Genomic DNA, 20,250 nt, shown 5'->3' with positions numbered 1-20,250 from the left:
TAAAATGTACATTATTAAATTGCTAGGGATGCTGTAACAAGTAGCTTAGACTGGGGGGCTTAAGCAACCAGAAATTTATTTTCTTACAGTTCTGGAGTCTACAAGTGAGATCCAGGCATCAGTTATGTCTGGTTTCTTCTGAGGCCTCTGTTCTTGGCTTGTAGATGGCCATCTTCCTGTGTCCTTACATGGTCTTCCCACTGTGTGTGTCCGTGTCCTAATCTTTTATAAGAACACCAGCCTATCCTAGTGGCCTCATTTAGCTTTAATCACCTCTTTAAAGGCTGTATCTTCAAATACAGTCACTGAAGTACTCAGGGTTAGGACTTCAGCATATGAATTGTGGGGAGGGACTGGGACACACATAAACAGTTTAGGCATAACATATACATTACATAAAATCTTCCATTTTAAAACCTATTTTAAAGTGCATAGTTGTGCAACCATCACTACCATCCATCTCCAGAACTTTATTATGTTCCCAAACTGAAACTCTTATGTCCATTAAGCCACTTAGGCCCCATTTGCCTTCCTCCCAGCCCTTGGCACCCACCGTTCTACTTTCCATCTCTATGAACTTGACCGCTCTACTTACCTCATAATAAGTGGAGTCATACAGGCTGTCTGTTTGTGCCTGGCTCGTGGTGATCTTTGTATGTGTGCATTCAAATGGCCATTGCTGGGCAGTGGGAGCACAGGGCCTGCCTTCTGGAATCCTGGCCTCTAAGTGAGGCCCTGGGGAGATGCCAGGTGGAGCAGGGCCGTATACTGGAGGCTAACTTCTGCCCTGCCGGCCTAGACCTGCCGACGGTTCCCTTCACTGTTCTGGGCCTTTTTTTTTGCCCATATGCCAAATGGACATTTCTTTATCTTTCCAGAGATGTATTTTAGCGAAATATTCAAGAGACAGGCTATGCATTTAAGCAAGCGCTTTTTCTCTTTATCAGCTATAAGGAATTCCATGGCAGAGTTTTTTGTTTATTAAAGTCTCATTTAAATTCCAGTTAGTTCATCTATAACAGTTTCAGGTGTACAGTGTAGTGAATCAATGCTTCATACATCACCTGGTGCTTGTCACAAGTGCACTCTTTCATCCACATCACCTGTTCCCTCCTTCCCTGCACCCACCTCCCCTCTGCTGACCAGCAGTTTGCTCCCCGTAGTGAAGTCTGTTTCTTGGCTTATCTCTTTCTCCATCTCTTTTTTTTTTCTTTCCTCCTTTGTTTTCTTATTTAAATTCCACATGTGAGTGAAAGCGTATGGTATTTGTTCTCTGACTTATTTCGCTTAGCATTGGATTCTAGCTCCATCCATGTCATGGCAAATGCCAATCTTTCATCTTTTTTTATGGATTAGTAATATTCCATTGTGTATATATACCACATCTTTATCCATCCATCAGTCGATGGATGCTTGGGCTGCTTCCAAAATTGCGCTGTTGTAAATAATGCTGCTAAAAACATCGGGGTGTATGTATCCCCTTGAATCACTATTCTTGTATTCTTTGGATAAATACATAGCAGTGCAATTGCTGTGGCTCTATTTTTAACTTTTTGAGGAACCTCCATCCTGTTTTCCAGAGTGGCTGCACCCATTTGCACTACCCCTTGTGGTACAGGAGGGAGCGTCCCTTTTTCTCCACATCCTCATGCTGCAGAGTTATTTAAAACAGTCATCCCCTTATTAGTATGTCCTAACGCGCTATGGCCTGCTACAAGGGAGCCTGGGAAATGTGCTCTTTGTTCTGGGAAACTAAGCACCCTGCTGAAATCAGGAATGTTGTTACTGAGGAAGAAGAGGGTGGTTTCGATGGGTCAACTACTTGTCTCTTCCAGTTTGTCTTGTTTTGTTTCTAAATTTATAAGTAATACACACTTATTGTAGAAAGTAAATTCAAAGAATATAGATATGTAGAAAGAAGAAAGTCACAAAGAAGTGTGATGGATTGGTGGCCATCCTGTAAGCACACACCTGCAGTTTGCCTTCAGGGAGATTGTATAAAGATGCTCATGGACGGTTGTTTAACCTGGAGAAAAACCCCAAACAGCCTGCTTGTCCAAACTGGAAGAGCTGTGTGTCTTGGTTGGCCAATCATCCCTCTTGTGCCTGAGTTTCCACCTCAGAGTTCGGAATCCTGCCAGTTAGCTCACAGGTCACGAAAGGATGCCACGAGGTTCGTTTCATCTTGGGGGAGCAGGAGCTGGCACCCACTCAGAGTTGGCCAGGGTCACTTTTGTTGTTAAATGTTAAAAAAAACCTTAGAGCATACAAAGAGAAACAAGTGGGGGGGAAAAAGCCCACAATCCCAGAAGCAGTCAGCAGTCATATTTTGGTGTGGGACAGGCCCACCTGCCTGATGTCCTCCAACAGTGTCACCCAGGATGTGGAGAGAAGCTGTGTAGGAAAGAGATTCCTTGCTGTTCTGCCCAGACTCTTCCCTATGGAGCTTCTGTTCCCTCACTCCTCTGTTCCACTCTTCCCTGCCCTTCCCCACTGTGTCCAGGAAAGACTTGGAATTTTCTTACCTATCAGTTTCTTTTTCTCATGCTCCAAGCAGCTCTGGATAAAGATTATTTTTATCTTTCCCTTCACTTTTACATAAGAGCAGCCTACTTTGCACAGTTCTGCACCTTGATTTTTTTTTTCATTAACAATATATCTTAGAAATCTTTTCACATCAGTACATAAGGGCACTTCCTTCAAATAGACATTTTTCATAGAGTCCCAGCTTAGGCTCATTTCCTTCCTTAGAACCAGACAGCACCAAACATCAGCCTGACTGGGTGCCTGGAAACCATCCCATCTGGCATTCTGGAAGTGGGGTTTGGGGTTGGTTCTCAGGGGCCTGTGAACTCTCCAAAGCTTCAGATAGATGGTGTGAGAATGGCCTTTTTCTGAGGAGAGGGGGTGGAATCTGGTTCTCAACACCTCTTTGCATTTTACCAGTGGTTACCTGGTGTGCGGGATGGGATGATTACTGGGTGGGAGGGTTTTCATTATGTCTTTTCATCTGTTTAACATTTTTCTGAGCCCGTGAACATAGGGTCCCTAGGTGGGGTGGGAGAGAAGATTGAATGTCTCCTTTATTTGCTTATTAGTGCAGGAGGTAGAAAAGTATCAGGTGAGAGCCAGTCCCCCCTAGGCCTGTCCATAGGCTAGGGCTTCCTGGCCTGGGGTGTGTGGATGGAGGGGTGTGGCCATGTGCCCTCTGAGAGGATCTACAGAGCTGTGTGTGTACAGGTACACATAGGTGTTATTCAGGGGACCAGGGATCTGGAATCCTAAAATATGTCTAGTCAACTCAGCCTCGTTTCATACCCAGGGACCCAGCAGCCCAGAGTGGGTGGGACTCCTGCAGGCCACACTGAGCTAGGGCAGAGCTGCCAATGGGCATCCTTGCTCCCGCACTCTCCCTTGGCATATTTACTCAAATGGAAGCCTCTCTTGGGATGTGGAGGGGTCCCCCGAGATTACCAGTTCCAGACCTTCCTCAGCCATGTGCGTCGGGGACATCTTGAGGAGGCAGCAGATGGCTCAGCTGGCCCATGACCCCTGAGACCCCAGACCTCAGGGTTCCATAGCTCCTACAGGCAGAGACAAGTCCCTGTGCCTGATCCTGCCCTGCAGTGTGGTTTGGGGCCCACCTACACTAGAATTCCCTTGTAGTGTTTTTCCATTCCAAAGAGTTTGCCTTTTTCCTGTGATGAAACTAATAATAGCTAACACTTCTAAAGTACTTACTGAGTGTATACCAGGCTTCATTCTAGGTAATGTATATTTATCATGGGTACATATGTGTATGCACTTAGATACAGATATATATCCATGCATTTGATGATTATAAACAACCCTATGAGGTAGGTAGTGTCATCATCCCTATTCTAACTGTTGAGAAAACAGGCCTGGAGAGGGTAAGAGGTTAAGAGTCTTGCCTATGGTTACACAGGTGGTGAGAGTCAGAGCTGGGCTTCAGATCCAGGTATTGCAGCTTAGAGGCTGAGCATTTAATCTCTGCTATGTTGCTTTTCATATCTGTAATTAGTAAATACTTGTCTCATTTAATAATTACACAGTAGCATGTGTCTGAAAGACCTGAATTAACATAATAGAAGTTTTTGATTTTTCTCATGTGCTATTCTGGACTTAGACCAGAATTCTACAGTCTTCTGCAACCCAGATTCCTTCCTGCATTTTGTTCCACTGTCACTACGTTTTGCCCCTTATCTGCATGGCCTAGGATGGCTACTGAAGATCCAGCCATCGCATCTGCATTCTAGGAGGGAAGAAGAAATCAAGGAGGCATCCTGTGTCTCTTTAAGGACACATCCAAAGCCCAGCACAATACACAGTGTTTACATTTTATTGGCCAAGATGTCACCCTGTGTCCACTCCTAGCGAGGCTGGAATTATTGTCTTTATTCTGGGTAGCCAAGGGGTCCAGCTAAAATTTAGTTTTCCTTTTGAGAAAAAAGGGGAAGATGGATCTTGGGAAACATCTAGCAACCTGCTACAGTTTTGTTTGGGGGCTTTTCTTTTGTTCATTAAAAAGCAAGAAAGAAGTTAAAAAAGAAAAGCCTAAAGAAGAAAGTAAAAACCACTGAAGGATAACTATCATTCATCATTACCATATGATCCTTTTACATGTTGACTCATATAAATGCTGGGTTTTGTTTGTTGTTGTTGTTTTTTTAAGTAAACTCTATGCCCAGTGTGGAGCCTGAACTCAGGAGCCTGAGATCAAGAGTCACATACTCCACCCACTGAGCCAGCCAGGCACTCCTGGGTTTTTTATTCGGAATTTTTTAAGGTAGTATTGTGTTTTGCAGTTTATTTTTTTTGCTTACCTGTACACCTTCTACTCCCTCAAACCAGGAAATCCCTTTGAAAGTCTGATGTGTATCATTTCATATCTTTTTCTGTTTTTATATCAGCGTAAAGGTGCAGATGCACGGTTTGGAGGGTATTTGGGTGGGTGTGTTTTTGTTTTAAGATTTTTTTTTTTAAGATTTTATTTATTTATTCATGAGAGACACAGAGAAAGACAGAGGCAGAGACGCAGGCAGAGGGAGAAGTAGGCTCCATGCAGGGAGCCTGACGTGGGACTCGATCCCGGGTCTCCAGGATCACACCCTGAGCTGAAAGCGGTGCTAAACCGCTGAGCCACCTGGGCTGCCCTAAAACTAGTATTGATATGTTCTTAGTATATTCATTTTTACTAAGTTTTTCCAAGTTGTTTCCAACCGCAGTGCTGGTCTGAATAGCCTAGGCCAATATTGCTACAAATTGGGACTAATCCTTTACTTCCTGCCTGCTTCTCAAGTGTTCAATTGATTGGAAGTTCTAAAATATTGCTCTCAAGGATGCCTGGGTGGCTCAGTGGTTAAGCGTGTCTGCCTTTGGCTCAGGGCATGATCCTGGAATACCAGGATTGAGTCCCACATCGGGCTCCCTGCAGGGAGCCTGCTTCTCCCTCTGCCTGTGTCTCTGCCCCTTTCTGTGTCTCATGAATAAATAAATAAAATCTTTTTAAAAAATAAATAAAATGTTGCTTTCAAAGGTGCTGTGCCTCTAAAATGCTGAGATTCCAGATTCTTTGACTTTGAGATTCCAGGGGCCTGGCATATCAGGTTTCCTGCGTCCCAGGTTAGAAGGCCCATGCCCTGCAGCCCTGTGGCCACCAGGGGTTTTTGGAGGCCTCACGGGGCGGGGGGGGGGTCTACGTGGAAATGGGGGCAGCACCCCAGACATGGCCTCTGGGGGCCTCTGGTCTTCCCACACCAGTGACTACCTGCTTAGGGGCCCTCCCTGCTTGGTCAGCAGCACTGGGTCATGCCCCACGCGTGCTATCAGAAGGAGGTCGGGTGGGCCCACATCGGGAAGGAAAGGCTTGGGATTCACTGTGTGCCCTGCTTGCCTCCTCAGGATCTTCATCATCTGGGTCGTCAGCAGCTGGTTCCGCCGAGGGCCGGCCCCACAGGACCAGGCAGGCCCCGGAGGAGCCCCGCGCGTCGCCAGCCGCAACCTGTTCCCCAAAGACACTTTAATGGTAACTGCCAGCCCAGAGGCCAGACTCGGGAGACAGCCATGTAGGGGAGGCTGTGAGGGAGTGACATAGGCAGTCAGGACAGACAGGTCCTTCATTGCCATCAGCTGGCCACAGGTCTGGACTTGAGGGACTCCAGCTCCATTCTCAGCCGATGGAGCCTGTATCACTTAACACCCATAAGGAAAAAGTAAATTATTTGGGTTTTGTAAGGGAAGACGGGCATCAGAGATTTCCCTCCTTGTTTATAAACTGTTTTAAGTGCCCAGCCCTGGGATGTGAGTGAGGTAGGGGTGGGGGTGCGGGGTGGGGCACCATTAAAAAAAAAAAAAAACTGTTTTAACAGGGTCCTGATGTAATGTATTTCAAAAGTATGTTCAGGCCTTAAAAGTTGCAAAGGGAGAAGAAAAAAAAGTTGCAAAAGGAGGTGTGCAGGGACGGGAAGGGATGAGGTTGGGGAGAGAGAGTGGGGAGCCGAGCAGAGGCAGCTGCCGAGAGTTAGAAGAGGGAGGTGTTTGTGTCCCATGAGGTCCCAAGGGGCCGAGGCTCGGGGTTCCGGAGCCCTTGCAAGAAGGGCCCAGACCCCAGTAATGGAGACTTCTCCCACCTTTCACTTCTCCGCAGATCTGGGAACCCCGATTGCGTAGAATTCCAGGGTAGCGGGTGGTCACCACTGCTTGGAGTTGCTCTGTCATTGGACCTTTAGGGCTCTGTTCAGAGATGGCCACGGGGCACTCTCTGAGGCCCGGCTTCTCCATTTGCCCTGTGTTTGCAGGAGTCCGCTCACCCTCTTGCAGCTCTCCACTGTGCTCTAGCCATGAGCCTGTAGAGCTCTGACCAGGAAGGGGTCAGATAATTCAAGGAGACTTGATCCCTTCTGACCCCAAATTCTAACTTTTTTTTTTTTTTTTTTTAAGTAAAAACATGGGAGTTGGACTCCCTGAGTTGCATGCCCTACTGCCTGAGCCCATCAGGCCGGCCCCAAATTCCAATTGGCAGGCCAGCCCTTCTTCAGTTGTGGGTTTGTTTCTTGTTTTTTTGCTTTTTTTTTTTTTTTTTTTCCCTCATGGACATAACAGACTCAGACCAGGACAGTTGTGGAGGGTTTGAGAAAGGAGAAAATTTATTCCACTGGCAGGTATTCTTTACTAGGCCTGTGTCTGCTCCCTCCATGAAATCATTCACATGAGCGTGCCGACCACTGCCATGGCTCTCAGGCTGCTCTTTATCCATTGGCCTTCAGAGGCTGTCTGCAGCAGCCCTGAGCTCTACCCTCCCCTCTCCTCGCAGAACCTGCACGTGTACATCTCAGAGCACGAGCACTTTACAGACTTCAATGCCACATCAGCACTCTTCTGGGAGCAGCATGACCTCGTGTATGGTGACTGGACCAGTGGCGAGAACTCAGATGGCTGCTACGAACACTTTGCTGAGCTGGACATTCCACAGGTGGGTTCAACTCCTGGCTTCTGGCTCCAGGGCTGCACTTCTCACACTGAGAGGCCTTTCCTTGAACCAACTCCCAGCCCTGCAAACCTGAGTGGGTGCTGCCTGTGGTTCACATGCCCCATGACCACAGGGAGGCCCTGGAGGTCTCTGGGCCTTGGCTTCCCCATCTGAAAGGTGTGAATAGGGTTGGAATTGGCCTTGGATCCTTCCAGCTATCTCCAGGGTTGTGTAAACCTGTGCTTTAAACCCAGGAAAAATTAATAACCAACCTTCGGGGGATGTCAGGCTGCTGGGTTTGTAGTAGTAGTTAATACTGATGAAGCACTTACTATGCATAGGGCACCAAGCTAGGCTGACTGGTGGGAGCCTACCCATGAAGTGGCAGCTATCCTTTCCATTTCACTGACTGATAAGGAAACAGAGGTACAGAGATCTTGGGGGACCTACAAGATCAGACATTGTGAGAGATTGGAGTTCAGGCTATCTGGCTTTGGACTCTCACAGCCCCAGGCTCAAATCCTGCCTCCTCCAGGAAGCCTTCCTTGACACTCAGGCTTGGGCAGTGGGCCGTCTCTGGGCTTCTGCATCCAAGCCTGTGCACAATGGGTTGTCAGTCCCGGGGCTGGTGTAGTCACCGCTGTGTGCCCAGCTCTGCCCAGCATGAGGCCAATACATCAGCCTATACACACATTAGTGAATATGATGAATCAGTGAATCAGTGGGTGTTGATATTTCTTCGGGCTCCCTTCTCATTCATTTCTCCCCAGCCTGTCTTCTCCTCGGCCCCTGGTGGGGAAAGGGCTTGTTTGCTCTGTGTGCCTGGAAGCAGAGTCTGGGCACCATCTTTATGAGGCAGGTGGGATAACTGTGCAGGGGCCAGCTCCACCAAGATCTCCAGCCCAGCCCCCAGAACCCTCCCTGAGACGCCATCCCAGGAAGGCTGGGGGTGGGGGATGTGGCAAGTTGGATGGTGAGAGCCATTCCCAAGCATGCCAATCTAAGCCTCCTTCTCAGCTTTGGGGTGGGAGGTGGCCCAGTTGTGCCTGATTTTAATTTACTGTTTGTATTTCCCACACAGGGCCACAGGGGAAACCCCAAGTTTGGTCAGGAGCAAAGGAGCTTGGGGGGGTAGCAGAGCCCAGCTGGAGCTTTCCCTGGGGTTTCCACGGGAGAAGAAAGGCAGGCAGGGGAAACATCTTAGGATTGGCTCCTTGGGATGTTGGTGGGCTGTGGGTTAAAGGGGTGGTCTCCAACTGCGTGTACCCGATGTACCCTGTCCTGGGTGATTTAGGGAAGCTGAGTATATGAGTTAGATCAAGGGAGCGGGTAGAGTATGGGCTTGAGATTGGCCAGTTTGCATATGAAAGGTGTGTTCAAAGGTAGGTGAGTTGTCTTTAGGAATGAGTAGCCCTGGAAGGGGCAGTCTCTCCCTAACCAGCTAAGGACCCTCCCCACCTGAAGATGTTAAAACAGTAAAAATACATAAAATATGATTAACGCAAAGGTGGGTTTAAAAGGCAGGGAAGTGAGGGGGACATGGTGTGACTGAGGCAATCTGTTGTGCCTCGAGCTCAGACAGAGGCCTCACATTGGCCATCCAGGGCCTCAGGCAAGTGGCCGCCCTCTTGGGTTTTCTCGTCCGTAACAGGTGGGAGTGAGAGTAGTTCCCATCCTGGGGAGACAGGAGGTGACAGACAGGCATAGGCAGCGCGGAGGACACAGATGGTGCGAGGCAGAGCTGCACGGGAGCCCACAGACTGGGTTCAGATCCACTTATTCACCACATGTTACACAATCTCTCCATGTGAGGCCCAGCTGCGGCATCTGAAAGATGGGAGCTGTAATAGCATGGAAAGCATAAGGTTTATGTGGTTAGCTAGACAACTGAGAACCCCCTGGATTCAGTGCTTACAGTCTGCGGTGCCCGGAGCAGGGTCTGGGGCTCATTGTTTTACTGTTGACTGGGTTAGAACTGCTGGCGTTACTGAGCTCCTCCTGTGTGCCCAAGTGGCAGTGCTGGGTGCCCTCAGATAATCTTTCCACTGCTGTGCGTTCAGTGCTGGTTATCTGCGTGGTGAGGGCAGACCTGAGGCCCAGCGAGGCGGAGCCTGGGGGTCCCACAGCCCAGATGTGCTGTAGCCGGGACTGGTATCTGAGCAGCTCTGATGTGAGCTGTCTGCTCTCCATCCCTCAGCCCCTCTGCCCACCCAAGCACTCGGTAATGGGAACCTGGGGGTGGTGAAGCTCCTGGGCCAGGTGCCACGAGGGAGTTCGGCATGTCCTTTTTTTCCCTATTGGCTTGCCTTGCAGAGTGTCCAACAGAATGGCTCCATCTACATCCACGTCTACTTCACCAAGAGTGGCTTCCACCCAGACCCCCGGCAGAAGGCCCTCTACCGCCGCCTCGCCACAGTCCACATGTCACGGAGTAAGCACTCCCGCTGTGCAGTCGACCCCCAGTACCAGGTCCCCAAGGGTAGGCAGGCAGCCCAGGCCCAGGGAGGCTGGGATCGAGCCCCCCCCCCCCCCCAACCTCTGCCTCTGTGGACACCTGTGAGCAGATGGGAGCAGAGTCAAAGAGCAGGCAGAGAAAGGGACTTTTGAAAGGCAGGGGACAGTGTTTATAGAAGGGCGGGGCCGGCTTGTGCACACTGCCCCGCCTGGTCAAAGGAAACGCTTGAGAACAATCTGTGAACTAACAACAGAAGGAGTGAGGTTGTGGGAGGTGGGGTGGTGGTGGGGGGCAGGAGGACCTCTGGCCTTTGCTTCATCCACTATGATGTCTGTGAGTGCATCTGTGTTACCCCCTTGCATGCAAACGGGTGCTGCACAAATGTGCTACCCTTTGGGGGATTTTATGGGGAGGTGCCTGGCTCCCCAGCCGCCTGTGTGGAGGATCCCATGTGAGTGTGCTGTGAGGGCCACGCAGCCGGATGAGGTACCCCATTCTCATTCTGGCTGGCCACCCGGCTCTCATTGGCTGCCAACCAGTAGAATCCCAACTGCAAGAACAAACCCCACGGATGGTGAGTGACCCTGAGAAGCCCTGGGTCAGGGCGAGCCACTTGAACTTCTGACATGGCCCAGTAGTGACCAGGGGTTTTCTCCACCTGGAGCGTCGTCTTCAATTTCATCTCTTCTTGCACACACGTGGTTCAGAATTCAAGTCATCTAACAAGACCGTGCAAGTCCTCAGGCTCCTGCTCACCTCTTTCTTGCTCCCCGTTCCCACTCCCCACAGCCAGCTGCCTTCAAGCTCCTGTAGCTGTTTCTCGAAGCTCCCCTAAACCAGGCGATACTGCAGTTTCTTGTTTTTTCTGTTTGGGTCATTTTCTCTGGACTTCCTACTCTGGAAGAGAAAAGCCCAACACAGGACTAAGATTTTGAGATTAACAATCAGTGTTTAGGTGCTTTTGAGTACATGGCTTTATTTGCATTGGAGCCACATGGTGAACATAGTTTTTTTTCCCCTTCCTGTCCAACTTCTCGTTTTGTATGAGGTTAATCATGGCTGTGGTCTTTTGCTCCCTCTTGGTGTCTTTGTCCTTGAGTCTGCTGTCTCCTGAGTGGCAGCCCTGGGGATCTCTCGCCATATTTGAGTTTCAGCAGATCTAGAAACTCCCTCAGAAAGAATCCCACGCCCTTCTCGCGATTCTCGTGTGCCCATCTCACTTTTGTTTCATCGTGCCTGGAGATTTAGTTCAGATCCCTTGGCTGTTTCTGTGCAGGGCAGTAATAGGTATGCTTCTACTTGTGTGGGTTAGGCCTTTCCTAACTTTTGGGGGGACAAAAATATCCCAAAGGATGATGATATTTTCATCATTGCCCGTAGTGGGCCACACAAAGAGTTGGCGACCCTGTCTGAGCCTCCACGACTGATTTGGAAAAGTCCCTTCATGCGTGCTGAGCTCTGCTCTGTGAGTGTGTCTGTGGAATGTGATCTGTGGGATGTTCTGCCCGGTTGGCTTCTGTTAGCAGGATCTGGTGCAGGCAGAGGCAAGCAAAGGGAGTGGGGCTGGCGGGGGTAGTCTCCACAGTTGGGGCCCGTGAGCTTTATCAGGGGTCCGGGTTAACCGTGGCTGAAGCCTCAGAGGTTACCTTGAATGTGACCCAGGAGAGCGGTTGCTCCCTCATCCCAGTTGCCCCTGATCAACACCAGCATTCTTTTCTGTGGTTCTGCCTTTGGTGAACGTGATCTGTATCAATGCGTGGGTTAAGGTCATGTCCATGGTCAGTGTGACACATGTTGGGGTGGTCGACAGAAAATCTGCAGCCCGTGGACCTGAAAAGCCCAGTAGGATCCTCCAGACCTCCCTCCCCAGTCTCACAGCTGGGACCCCTTGGAACAGGGACTTGAAGGGCCTCAGCGCTGGCCACACACCAAGTCCAGAGGGAAGAATGAGAGTGTGGGATCAGAGAAGACCCCTCTCTCCCCGAAAGGCTCTAGTCACTGCCTAGAGCAGCACAGTCCCATAGATAGCCACCAAAGTCCTTTATGCTTCCTAGTGGTCATGTTAGTGTTAGCGATAATTTTATTGAAGTCAACGTGTTGTAATTTCAACATGTGATCCATGTAAAAAAATAGCGAGATATTTTACATTCTTCTTTGCATTAGGTTTTCAAGTCCAGTGTGTATTTTGCACTCAAAACAGATCTTGGTTCAGACCAGCCACATTGTCAGTGTCCATAGCCTCACGTGCCCAAGGACTGGACTGGCTGGTGCAGTTCTAGAAGCTCTAACTCCAAGAAAAGGGGACTCTTCTCCCCCAAAGAAGCCAGGTCCATCCCATGTTATAATCCAGTCTGAATGCCACCAAGTTGTAGAAGGTTCTCCACCTGAGCCAAAGCCTCTCTCCTCCTGGGGTTGGGCTGGGCACAGCCACTCTCTTTCCTGGACAGCCTCTCCCAAGTGTGGAACAGCAGCAGAGCACGTCCCCCTGTAAGCTTTCCTCTAGGATGCCCACCCTCGGGTATTGCCTGTTCTCCCTGGACCTTGGGGCAAGGACTCAAATAACTACCATGATAGAAGCTGGGGGTGCCGTTCATGTTAACAGGAAGAGCAGCAGGTCCCGGATGGAAACCAAAAGCCAATTCCCAGAAGCATTTCTGAGCTTGAGTTCATCCATAGACTCCAAAAGCCCTGAGCCCTGGTTCTGAGTGGGTGGGAGGGATCTGGGCCCTGTGGTTTGTGGAAGTGTGATGGTCAGGGATTCTATCTGGCTGTGCTCTGGAGAGCAGAGCTACTTCACAGTGGTCCTGCCAAGAAGAGGTGGCACTTTGAACCTCATTCTCCAGAGGAGGGACTGAAGCCTAGGGAAGTGATGTAGCTCTCACCAACGTCCCTTGGGGAGATAGAGCCAGGATGTGACCCCAGAGCCCCAGCTCTCTTTCCCATTTCCCCATCTCTCCCTTCCACAGGGGCAGGATGGAGAAGTCACAAGAGGGGCAGGCTGTGGTTTGTCTTAGCATAAGACCTAAAAAGTATCAGGCTGGGGTGGATGAGGGGCAATGGGGTATAAGCAAGCACCAGCCTCTTTTTTTCTGGCAAGTCTTGGCAGTCTTCTGGGCAGGGCGACAGGGAGCCTGTAGCTTACCTGGTCTCCAAAAGAGGAAGTGTGGTCCACTCCAGACTGGGGATTCACAGCCCCAAAATATTTCTCACATTGGTGGCTCAGGCCTTCTCCAGAATTGTCTGTAGCCTGCCCATCAATGTTCGTGTGTTCTACTAGTTGTCAGTCCTGGGATTCTCAGTCTAGAGGAGGTGGACAGCAGACACACCAACCAATGGGGAGGCGAACTTGGGGCCGGGATAAAAAGTGGTGGGGGTGATAGAAATGGTGAAGAAGACGGCAGGACAGGCTCCTGGAGTGGGGTGGGCAGGGAAGCTGGTAGAAGAGGAGCATTTCACCAGGGACTGGAAGGCTATGAAGGAGCCAACCAGGAAGGTTCCAGCCACGGTGGATGCATACCAGGGAGATGGTGCAGCACCTCCAAAGGTCCAGGTTTGGCAGATTTGGGGAGAGAGGAGTGAGGTGCACAAAGGCAGGAGGTCAGTGGGGTCGTGGTGAGTGTTGCAAGAGCCCTGCTCAGGGGTTGGGAGCCTTCTGGGCTTCTGGAGCAGCAGGACATGAATTGCTGTTGCCTCGTGGAGAGAACATCATGGGGGCAAGAGTGGCCACCAGAAGTCCAGTGAGGACTGTGGCCATCAGGAGGGGGACGTTTGTGGCTGGCCTGGTGTGGGGCCCCGGAGAGGTGGGAGGAGTGGTTGGATGCAAGGCTCGAGCTGGAGGGGCATCCCTGGAACTGCTGACAGGATGGATGGAGCAATTTCTGGAGAAGGAAGACTCCCAAGTTTTTGCCTGGGGTGGTTTGGCAGATGTTGGTGTCACTGCAAAGATGGGGAGGTAGACAGGATTAGGTTTGAGAAGGCAGTTCAGGCTTTCTGGCTCCCGTGTAATCCACTGTGGGGTCAAGAGTGCAGCTAGGAGACCAGCGAGTGGCTGTTGGCGGGCAGAGGTCTGGTGTTTGGTGCCAGCGGGTCTCATGTCCACCCTCTCCCCACTACCCAACAGTGATCAACAAATACAAGCGGCGGCGATTTCAGAAAACCAAGAACCTGTTGACAGGAGAGACAGAAGCCGATCCAGAAATGATCAAGGTGAACATGAGAGGAGCTATCAGCCTTTGAGGGAGTGTCTGGGCCCTTCCCAGCCCCCTGAGCTCCCTTCTGGCATTACCAGTGAGCCACTGTAGCGGCTTGGTCAGGCTGCCTCACCTCCCTGAGCCTCTGTTTCCTCTCTGAAAACCAGATGAGGAATCAGAGCTACCTGTCAGGATGGGGAGGATTCCAGGCAAGGGTGTAGCAGTCAGCCCCTATGGAGCAGGCGCTCTGCACACCATGCACGCACGCACTTAGATGCTCCGCATCAGAGGATCCTGTCAAGAGGATCCTGTCACTATTCCCATTTGTAGACAAGGAGACTTGCCCCAGGATTCACATCCAGGCAGCCAGGCCCCAGAATCCAGGCTCAGCCTGACACAGAGTCAACAGCTGATAATGTGACTCTAGCAGGAATATTCTCTGGCAGGCTGGGGTGTTTAACCAGTGGTGAGCACCAAGAGCTTTCCTTTCTCCACAAGGAAGAGAGGGACGGGAGGAGGCGGGAGGCAAAGGAGGGATAGGGGGATGATCCCCAAGTGTGGAGGCTGAGTGTGGGCCTCACATCCATGTTGTTATGAGGCCAGGCTTTGCAGCCTGGCGTTATGACCCCAACCACACCCTCATGCCTCAGTTTCCTGCTCTGTTAGGTGGCTGGGGAGGGGGGATCCAGGGCAGTGAGTCAGGAGGAGGGAAGACTCTGTAAAGGCTGGCATGGGGGGTCATCTGGGGTAAGCCCTTGGCCAGTGGTCACTGTGGTAGTTGCTCTTCTGCTGTCTCAAATGTCACGGAAGCCCTCAGAAGGAAGCAGGCAGGTGCCTCCGAGGCCTACCTCTCCAACCCCATCTCACCCCATCTTCCCTCAGAGGGCCGAGGACTATGGTCCCGTGGAGGTCATCTCCCACTGGCACCCCAACATCACCATCAATATTGTGGACGACCACACGCCGTGGGTGAAGGGCAGTGTGCCTCCTCCTCTGGACCAATGTGAGCCCCCAGCCCCCTTGATCCCCAGCCCCAGCTGTTTTCCTTGTCTCCCGGGCCCCAGCTCCCTGAGAGATCTGACTGGGATCTCACCACTCTCAGGCTCCATCCCCGCCTCCCCCAGCACTCCCGTTTCCTTTCTATACCTCCTGGTGATCCCAGCACTGACCACCTGTGTGCCCAAACCAGTCTTCTGGCAAGTGTCATCAACCCATGAGTTGTGGCCAACTTTGGAAGTCAGGATGGCATCGCTTAAAAACCCAGATTTCTGACTTCTTTTATAAAACCCTGGTATGTGGTAATCGCAGGCAGCTGTGGGTTGGGGCTGAGCCACAGATGTCCCCTTCAGGTGAGGCCTGCCCAGCCCTTTCTACCCTGTCCAGCTCCTCGTGTAGCCGAGAAGTGTACCCCTTTCCCTGGTCTCTGTCAGAGGTCCCTTTAGGAATCTGAATCTGCCACCTTTGTCATTGGAGGCCCAAGGGATCTCCCCACCCTCTGGGGTGCCGGCGGCCCGCAGCCCAGGCTGAACAGTGCCCCTGCCCCACATGCCCGCAGATGTGAAGTTCGATGCCGTGAGTGGTGACTACTACCCCATCATCTACTTCAACGACTACTGGAACCTGCAGAAGGACTACTACCCCATCAATGAGAGCCTGGCCAGCCTGCCGCTCCGTGTCTCCTTCTGCCCACTCTCGCTCTGGCGCTGGCAGCTCTACGCTGCCCAGAGCACCAAGTCGCCCTGGAACTTCCTGGGTGACGAACTATATGAGCAGTCAGACGAGGAGCAGGACTCGGTGAAGGTGAGGCAGGATGGGGGTTTTCCACCACGTTCTTGGACTGCAGGAGGGGAAGGGGAAGTGGGCCCACTAGCAGCTTGGGGACCTCCAGCCTCAGCTCTCTACCCAGTTTCACAACCTCCCGGGCTCCATCCCTGCAGCAGGCCCTGGCTGGCTCTGGGGGTCCTGCTCCGAGGCTTCTGTGGGTCTCCTTGTTATCCTGTCACAGCTTTTCTGTCGGCTCAGCCAGGCCTTTTCGGGTCTGGACCTACACCCTGGCCCCTGCGACAGCCTGGCTCCCTGACCCTGGGCTCCGACTGTGTCTCTGCTCCCTCTCACTGCATCCTTGGACATCTGCCTTTGTTTCCACCTTTCTTTTGGCCTGCGTTCATGACCTGGAGACTTGGCTGTGCCTCCCTGGGCTTGTCTTCAGTGTTGAGTTTCCAGTCCTCACCCCAAACTGTCCCTTCATCTGTCTCAGTCACCCTGCTTCTCGCCCCATTGCTGTCCCTCTACCCCCCACCCATCTGTGCATCCTGACTCTCCTGGTGGCCGGCGTACTCTCTCCTTCCCTGGGGCACCCCCCAGGGCTCAGGTCCTCTGCGGTCCAGGGGAAGGAGAGCAGGGCCGGCTGATGAAGGTGCTGCCGTGGTCCCCACTGGGCAAGGACACAGCTGTGCTTACAGGACTTGCCCCCACCCCCACCCCCAGGTTGCACTCCTAGAGACCAACCCCTACCTGCTGGCGCTCACCATCATCGTGTCCATCGTCCACAGTGTCTTTGAGTTCCTGGCCTTCAAGAACGGTAGGGTGGGACCCTGGGGCCTATGGGAGGTTATGGGGAGCCGGGGATAGGAGGGGGTGTGGCACCACCAATGCAGAGGCAGGGGTAGGGCCTATCCCTTCCCTATTTCCCTCCTTCCCCATAGGTTCTCCCTCTACATGGGATGTCTCAGCCCTGCTCTCCAGAGACCCGAGGAGCTGGGGAGGGTAATGGCCCCAAAACTCCCAGCCCAGAAACTCCCGTCCAGTGGGTGTGGTGCTGGGGAAGAAGCTGGCCTGCTGCTCCGGCAGAGGCCGGGATGGTACCACCAGGAAGCAGGGCCGGGGAACTCCAGGCTGGAATCAGGGAAGCCCCAGAACTGCTCCTGCTGCCCTGCACAGCAGGCTTTTTGTTGGGGGAGGCCCCCTGAGGCTGAGTGGATGGGGCCTACCTGAGTGGGAAGGCGACAGCCCTGTCGCCAGAAGGCCCCTAGTTCCAAAGGCCAGCAGTGCTGATGGCCAGCGTTTGAGGGGGTGCTGTCCAAGTGCCAGGCACTGTTGTTAGCACCCTCATTGATTAGCTTATTGAGTCCCCACAGCTCCAGCCCCATGAGGAAGCCTATCATTACCTCCGTGCTTATAGGTGAGGAAGTGGAGGCTCAGGGAGGTTAAATAACTTGGCCACAGTCACGCAGCTCTCAAGTGACAGAGCCAGGATTTGGACCCAGGCGGGGGATCCAACACCCACTTTCATCCCCTAGGCTGTGTGAGCCACTCCTTCCTTTCTTCCCTAGAGAGGCCACCGTCTGAGGGAGGCCGGCTGCTCTACAGCTTGTGCAAGCAGCAGTGCTAACGGATATTATTAAGACAATGCTGCCACGATTGAGTGTTACCTTCTAGGAGTTAATAACATCCAAATTGGATAGTAGGTGGTGGCTTCCACCACCGGTAGGGAGGGAGGTCCCTAGCTGTGTTGTCCGGAGCGCTCACGGTACCTGGCCACACTCAGGCTCACAGACTTCCTGCTCGCTTCCAACTGGGGCATCTACCGTCCCTCTTCCTCACAAGAAAGGAGGGTACAGAGGGTCTGGTCACTCACCCACAGTGACCAAGGGGGGATATGGGCCGTGAGCTCCTTTACACTCCCTGCTTGTTGTCTCCCTGGTCTGAGGCGGGATTCAGATCTACCCGCTTCCAGTGGAAGTCCTTCTCCTGATACGTTCTTCGCAGTCAGGACTGGGTGGGGGGGCGTTTTATGAATGTTCCCCTCGGGTCTCCTCAGGCCCTAATGGTCTGATGGGGGGAGGGGCAAGCCTGCTGAGTGTGCCAGAGCTCTGGAATAGGAATCCAGGTGGGTGCACAGCCTCACCACCAATGCAGAGGCAACTGTGTGACCCTGGGCCTGGCTTCACTTCTGTGGGCAGTTATCGTGGTGGGTCACTTCTTGTGGCTGCAGGTGTTAGTGCTATTACCCACTTTGGCCCATGAGAGACCAGGGTGCGAAGAGGGGCTGCCTGGCCCTGTGGGTAGGGGTCCATCAGGGACACTTGGAAGGAACTCTGGTTGGGGACCAGAGCCAGGCCCTTGTCTGCACGTGTCTGAGGTCCTTCAGGGTTTCAGGGTGGTGGGCTGAAGGAGCTGGTCTCGAAGTGCGTGTCGCAGAGCCTCCTGCCCAGGGGAGGCAGCATGGCACCAGGTGGACAGCATAGGTCTGGTGTCATGTAGACCTGGCTCCCATCCAGGGTAGGCTGTGTGGCCTGAGGAGTGGGGCTTCCCCGACCAGCCCTAGCACCTGGTGTGTGGTGAGCACCAGGACATGGCAGTGATCACTGTCACCATCACTGCCACCCTGTGCCCCACAGGGCGGGTGATCCTGCCTTTCTGCTGCTCTGCGTGGTGCCCATGAGGCAGAGACTCTTCGTGGGACGGGAGGGTGTGGGTACCCCTCTGCCTTGGCAGACCCAATGCCTCTGTGGCACATCGGGGTGGGGTGAAGGATATGAGGAGGATGGGTTGTGGATAGCCTTGCACACCGATGCAGAGCCAGTGGGAGCTGCAGGAGGGACTCTGCAGTCTCTCAGTATCCCCCACCTTTGTGCAGATATCCAGTTCTGGAACAGCCGGCAGTCTCTGGAGGGCCTGTCTGTGCGCTCTGTCTTCTTCGGCGTCTTTCAGTCTTTCGTGGTCCTTCTCTATATCCTGGACAACGAGACAAATTTCGTGGTCCAGGTCAGCGTCTTCATCGGGGTCCTCATCGACCTCTGGAAGATCACCAAGGTCATGGACGTCCGGGTAAGGCCAGGCCACTGTGTGGACCTAGGGGCTGCCGGGTTTGAGATGGGGGTTGTCTGCCCCAGCCGGCCCCTGGAGCTGGCCCCTGGGGGTTTCCTAATGCCTTTTGCGCTCCCAGGACCAAGGGGATTTTTGCACCAGGGGATTTCTTGGGTCACACGTGGGGCAGGGGAACTGGGAACAGTGAGGAAGGGCAGGGGCCAGAGCTGGCCTGGGGGTGGGAGCCAGTGTGGCAGCCGACCACGGCCTCCCTCCCTGTCTGCAGCTGGACCGGGAGCAGAAGGTGGCGGGGCTCTTCCCCCGCCCGACCTTCAAAGACAAGTCCACGTACATCGAGTCCTCGACCAAAGTGTATGATGATGTGAGTGTCCCCCAAGTGGGCCCCTGGGAGGCTCTCCAAGCACCCATGCTCTCCGGGAGCAGGAGATGGGCAGCGGGTGGGGTCCAGGCCCTCTGCCTGCTGACGAGGGGCCCATCCGTTCTTTATGGCCTGTGTCACACCCTCCAGGGTTCCGCGCCTGCCACGTATGCTTCCTCTCCAAGCCCAGAGTTCTCAGGGCCACCTGGAAATTCCCCTGGCCTGGCCTGCCAGACCAGGTGTGGGGGGGTGAGGGTGGGGAGCAGGGGTGCCAGGTGGGGCCCAAGCAGCTGGGTGCCAGCCCCACCCTGTGCCCTACAGATGGCGTTCCGGTACCTGTCATGGATCCTTTTCCCGCTCCTGGGCTGCTACGCTGTCTACAGCCTCCTGTACCTGGAGCACAAGGGCTGGTACTCCTGGGTGCTCAGCATGCTATATGGCTTCCTGCTGACCTTCGGTGAGCAGGCCCCTGCCATGCCTGCCCCTACTTGGGGCAGACTCAGCACATGTTCCTGGGTCCCGTGCTGGGCCATGTAGGGCACCAGCAGCGGTCCAATCAGCCTGGCCCTGCCTCCTGATGCTCGTGGTCCAGTGTGGGAGAGACTCACCCCCAGACAGGGACAACCCAGGGTGGGTGGAGGTGGCCTGTCAGGACCCTCAAAAGGGTGCCTGGTCCAGTCTCGGGGTCAGGGAGGACTTCCAGGAGGCCCGTGCTCAGTGTGATTCAGTCCTGGTCCTCAGGGGCCCCTTCCGAGTAAATAAGCAGATAGACGAGTCATGGCACATGGCAAGTACCATGAGGGGCTGAAGTTAAGGGGGTTGTGGGGACCTCTCTCAGGAGATGGTGTGTAAACTGAGCCCTGAAAGATGCCCAGGGGCGGGGTGGGGGTGGGGGAGCAGCGAGGAGACCAGAGTGGCTGGAGAAGAG

The 20,250-nt window shown here is 53.1% G+C and overlaps 1 protein-coding gene across 1 annotated transcript in view; it reads left to right on the top strand.

Moving 5' to 3' along the window:
- Positions 1 to 20,250, top strand: part of CLPTM1 (CLPTM1 regulator of GABA type A receptor forward trafficking) — a 28,602-nt gene that overhangs the window by 7,181 nt on the left and 1,171 nt on the right. Inside the window, exons 3-12 of the mRNA XM_041744881.1 lie at positions 5,923 to 6,046; positions 7,334 to 7,492; positions 9,803 to 9,920; positions 14,065 to 14,150; positions 15,017 to 15,137; positions 15,690 to 15,934; positions 16,622 to 16,715; positions 18,774 to 18,964; positions 19,230 to 19,325; positions 19,644 to 19,779. Coding sequence (XP_041600815.1) covers positions 5,923 to 6,046; positions 7,334 to 7,492; positions 9,803 to 9,920; positions 14,065 to 14,150; positions 15,017 to 15,137; positions 15,690 to 15,934; positions 16,622 to 16,715; positions 18,774 to 18,964; positions 19,230 to 19,325; positions 19,644 to 19,779 — 1,370 coding nt within the window. The remainder of the gene's footprint in view (positions 1 to 5,922; positions 6,047 to 7,333; positions 7,493 to 9,802; positions 9,921 to 14,064; positions 14,151 to 15,016; positions 15,138 to 15,689; positions 15,935 to 16,621; positions 16,716 to 18,773; positions 18,965 to 19,229; positions 19,326 to 19,643; positions 19,780 to 20,250) is intronic.

Source organism: Vulpes lagopus, chromosome 2 (assembly GCF_018345385.1).
Source record: "Vulpes lagopus strain Blue_001 chromosome 2, ASM1834538v1, whole genome shotgun sequence".
In the NCBI taxonomy this organism is placed as follows: domain Eukaryota; kingdom Metazoa; phylum Chordata; class Mammalia; order Carnivora; family Canidae; genus Vulpes; species Vulpes lagopus.
Note: the sequence above shows the minus strand (reverse complement) of the source record. Positions and strands in the feature narration are given on the sequence as shown.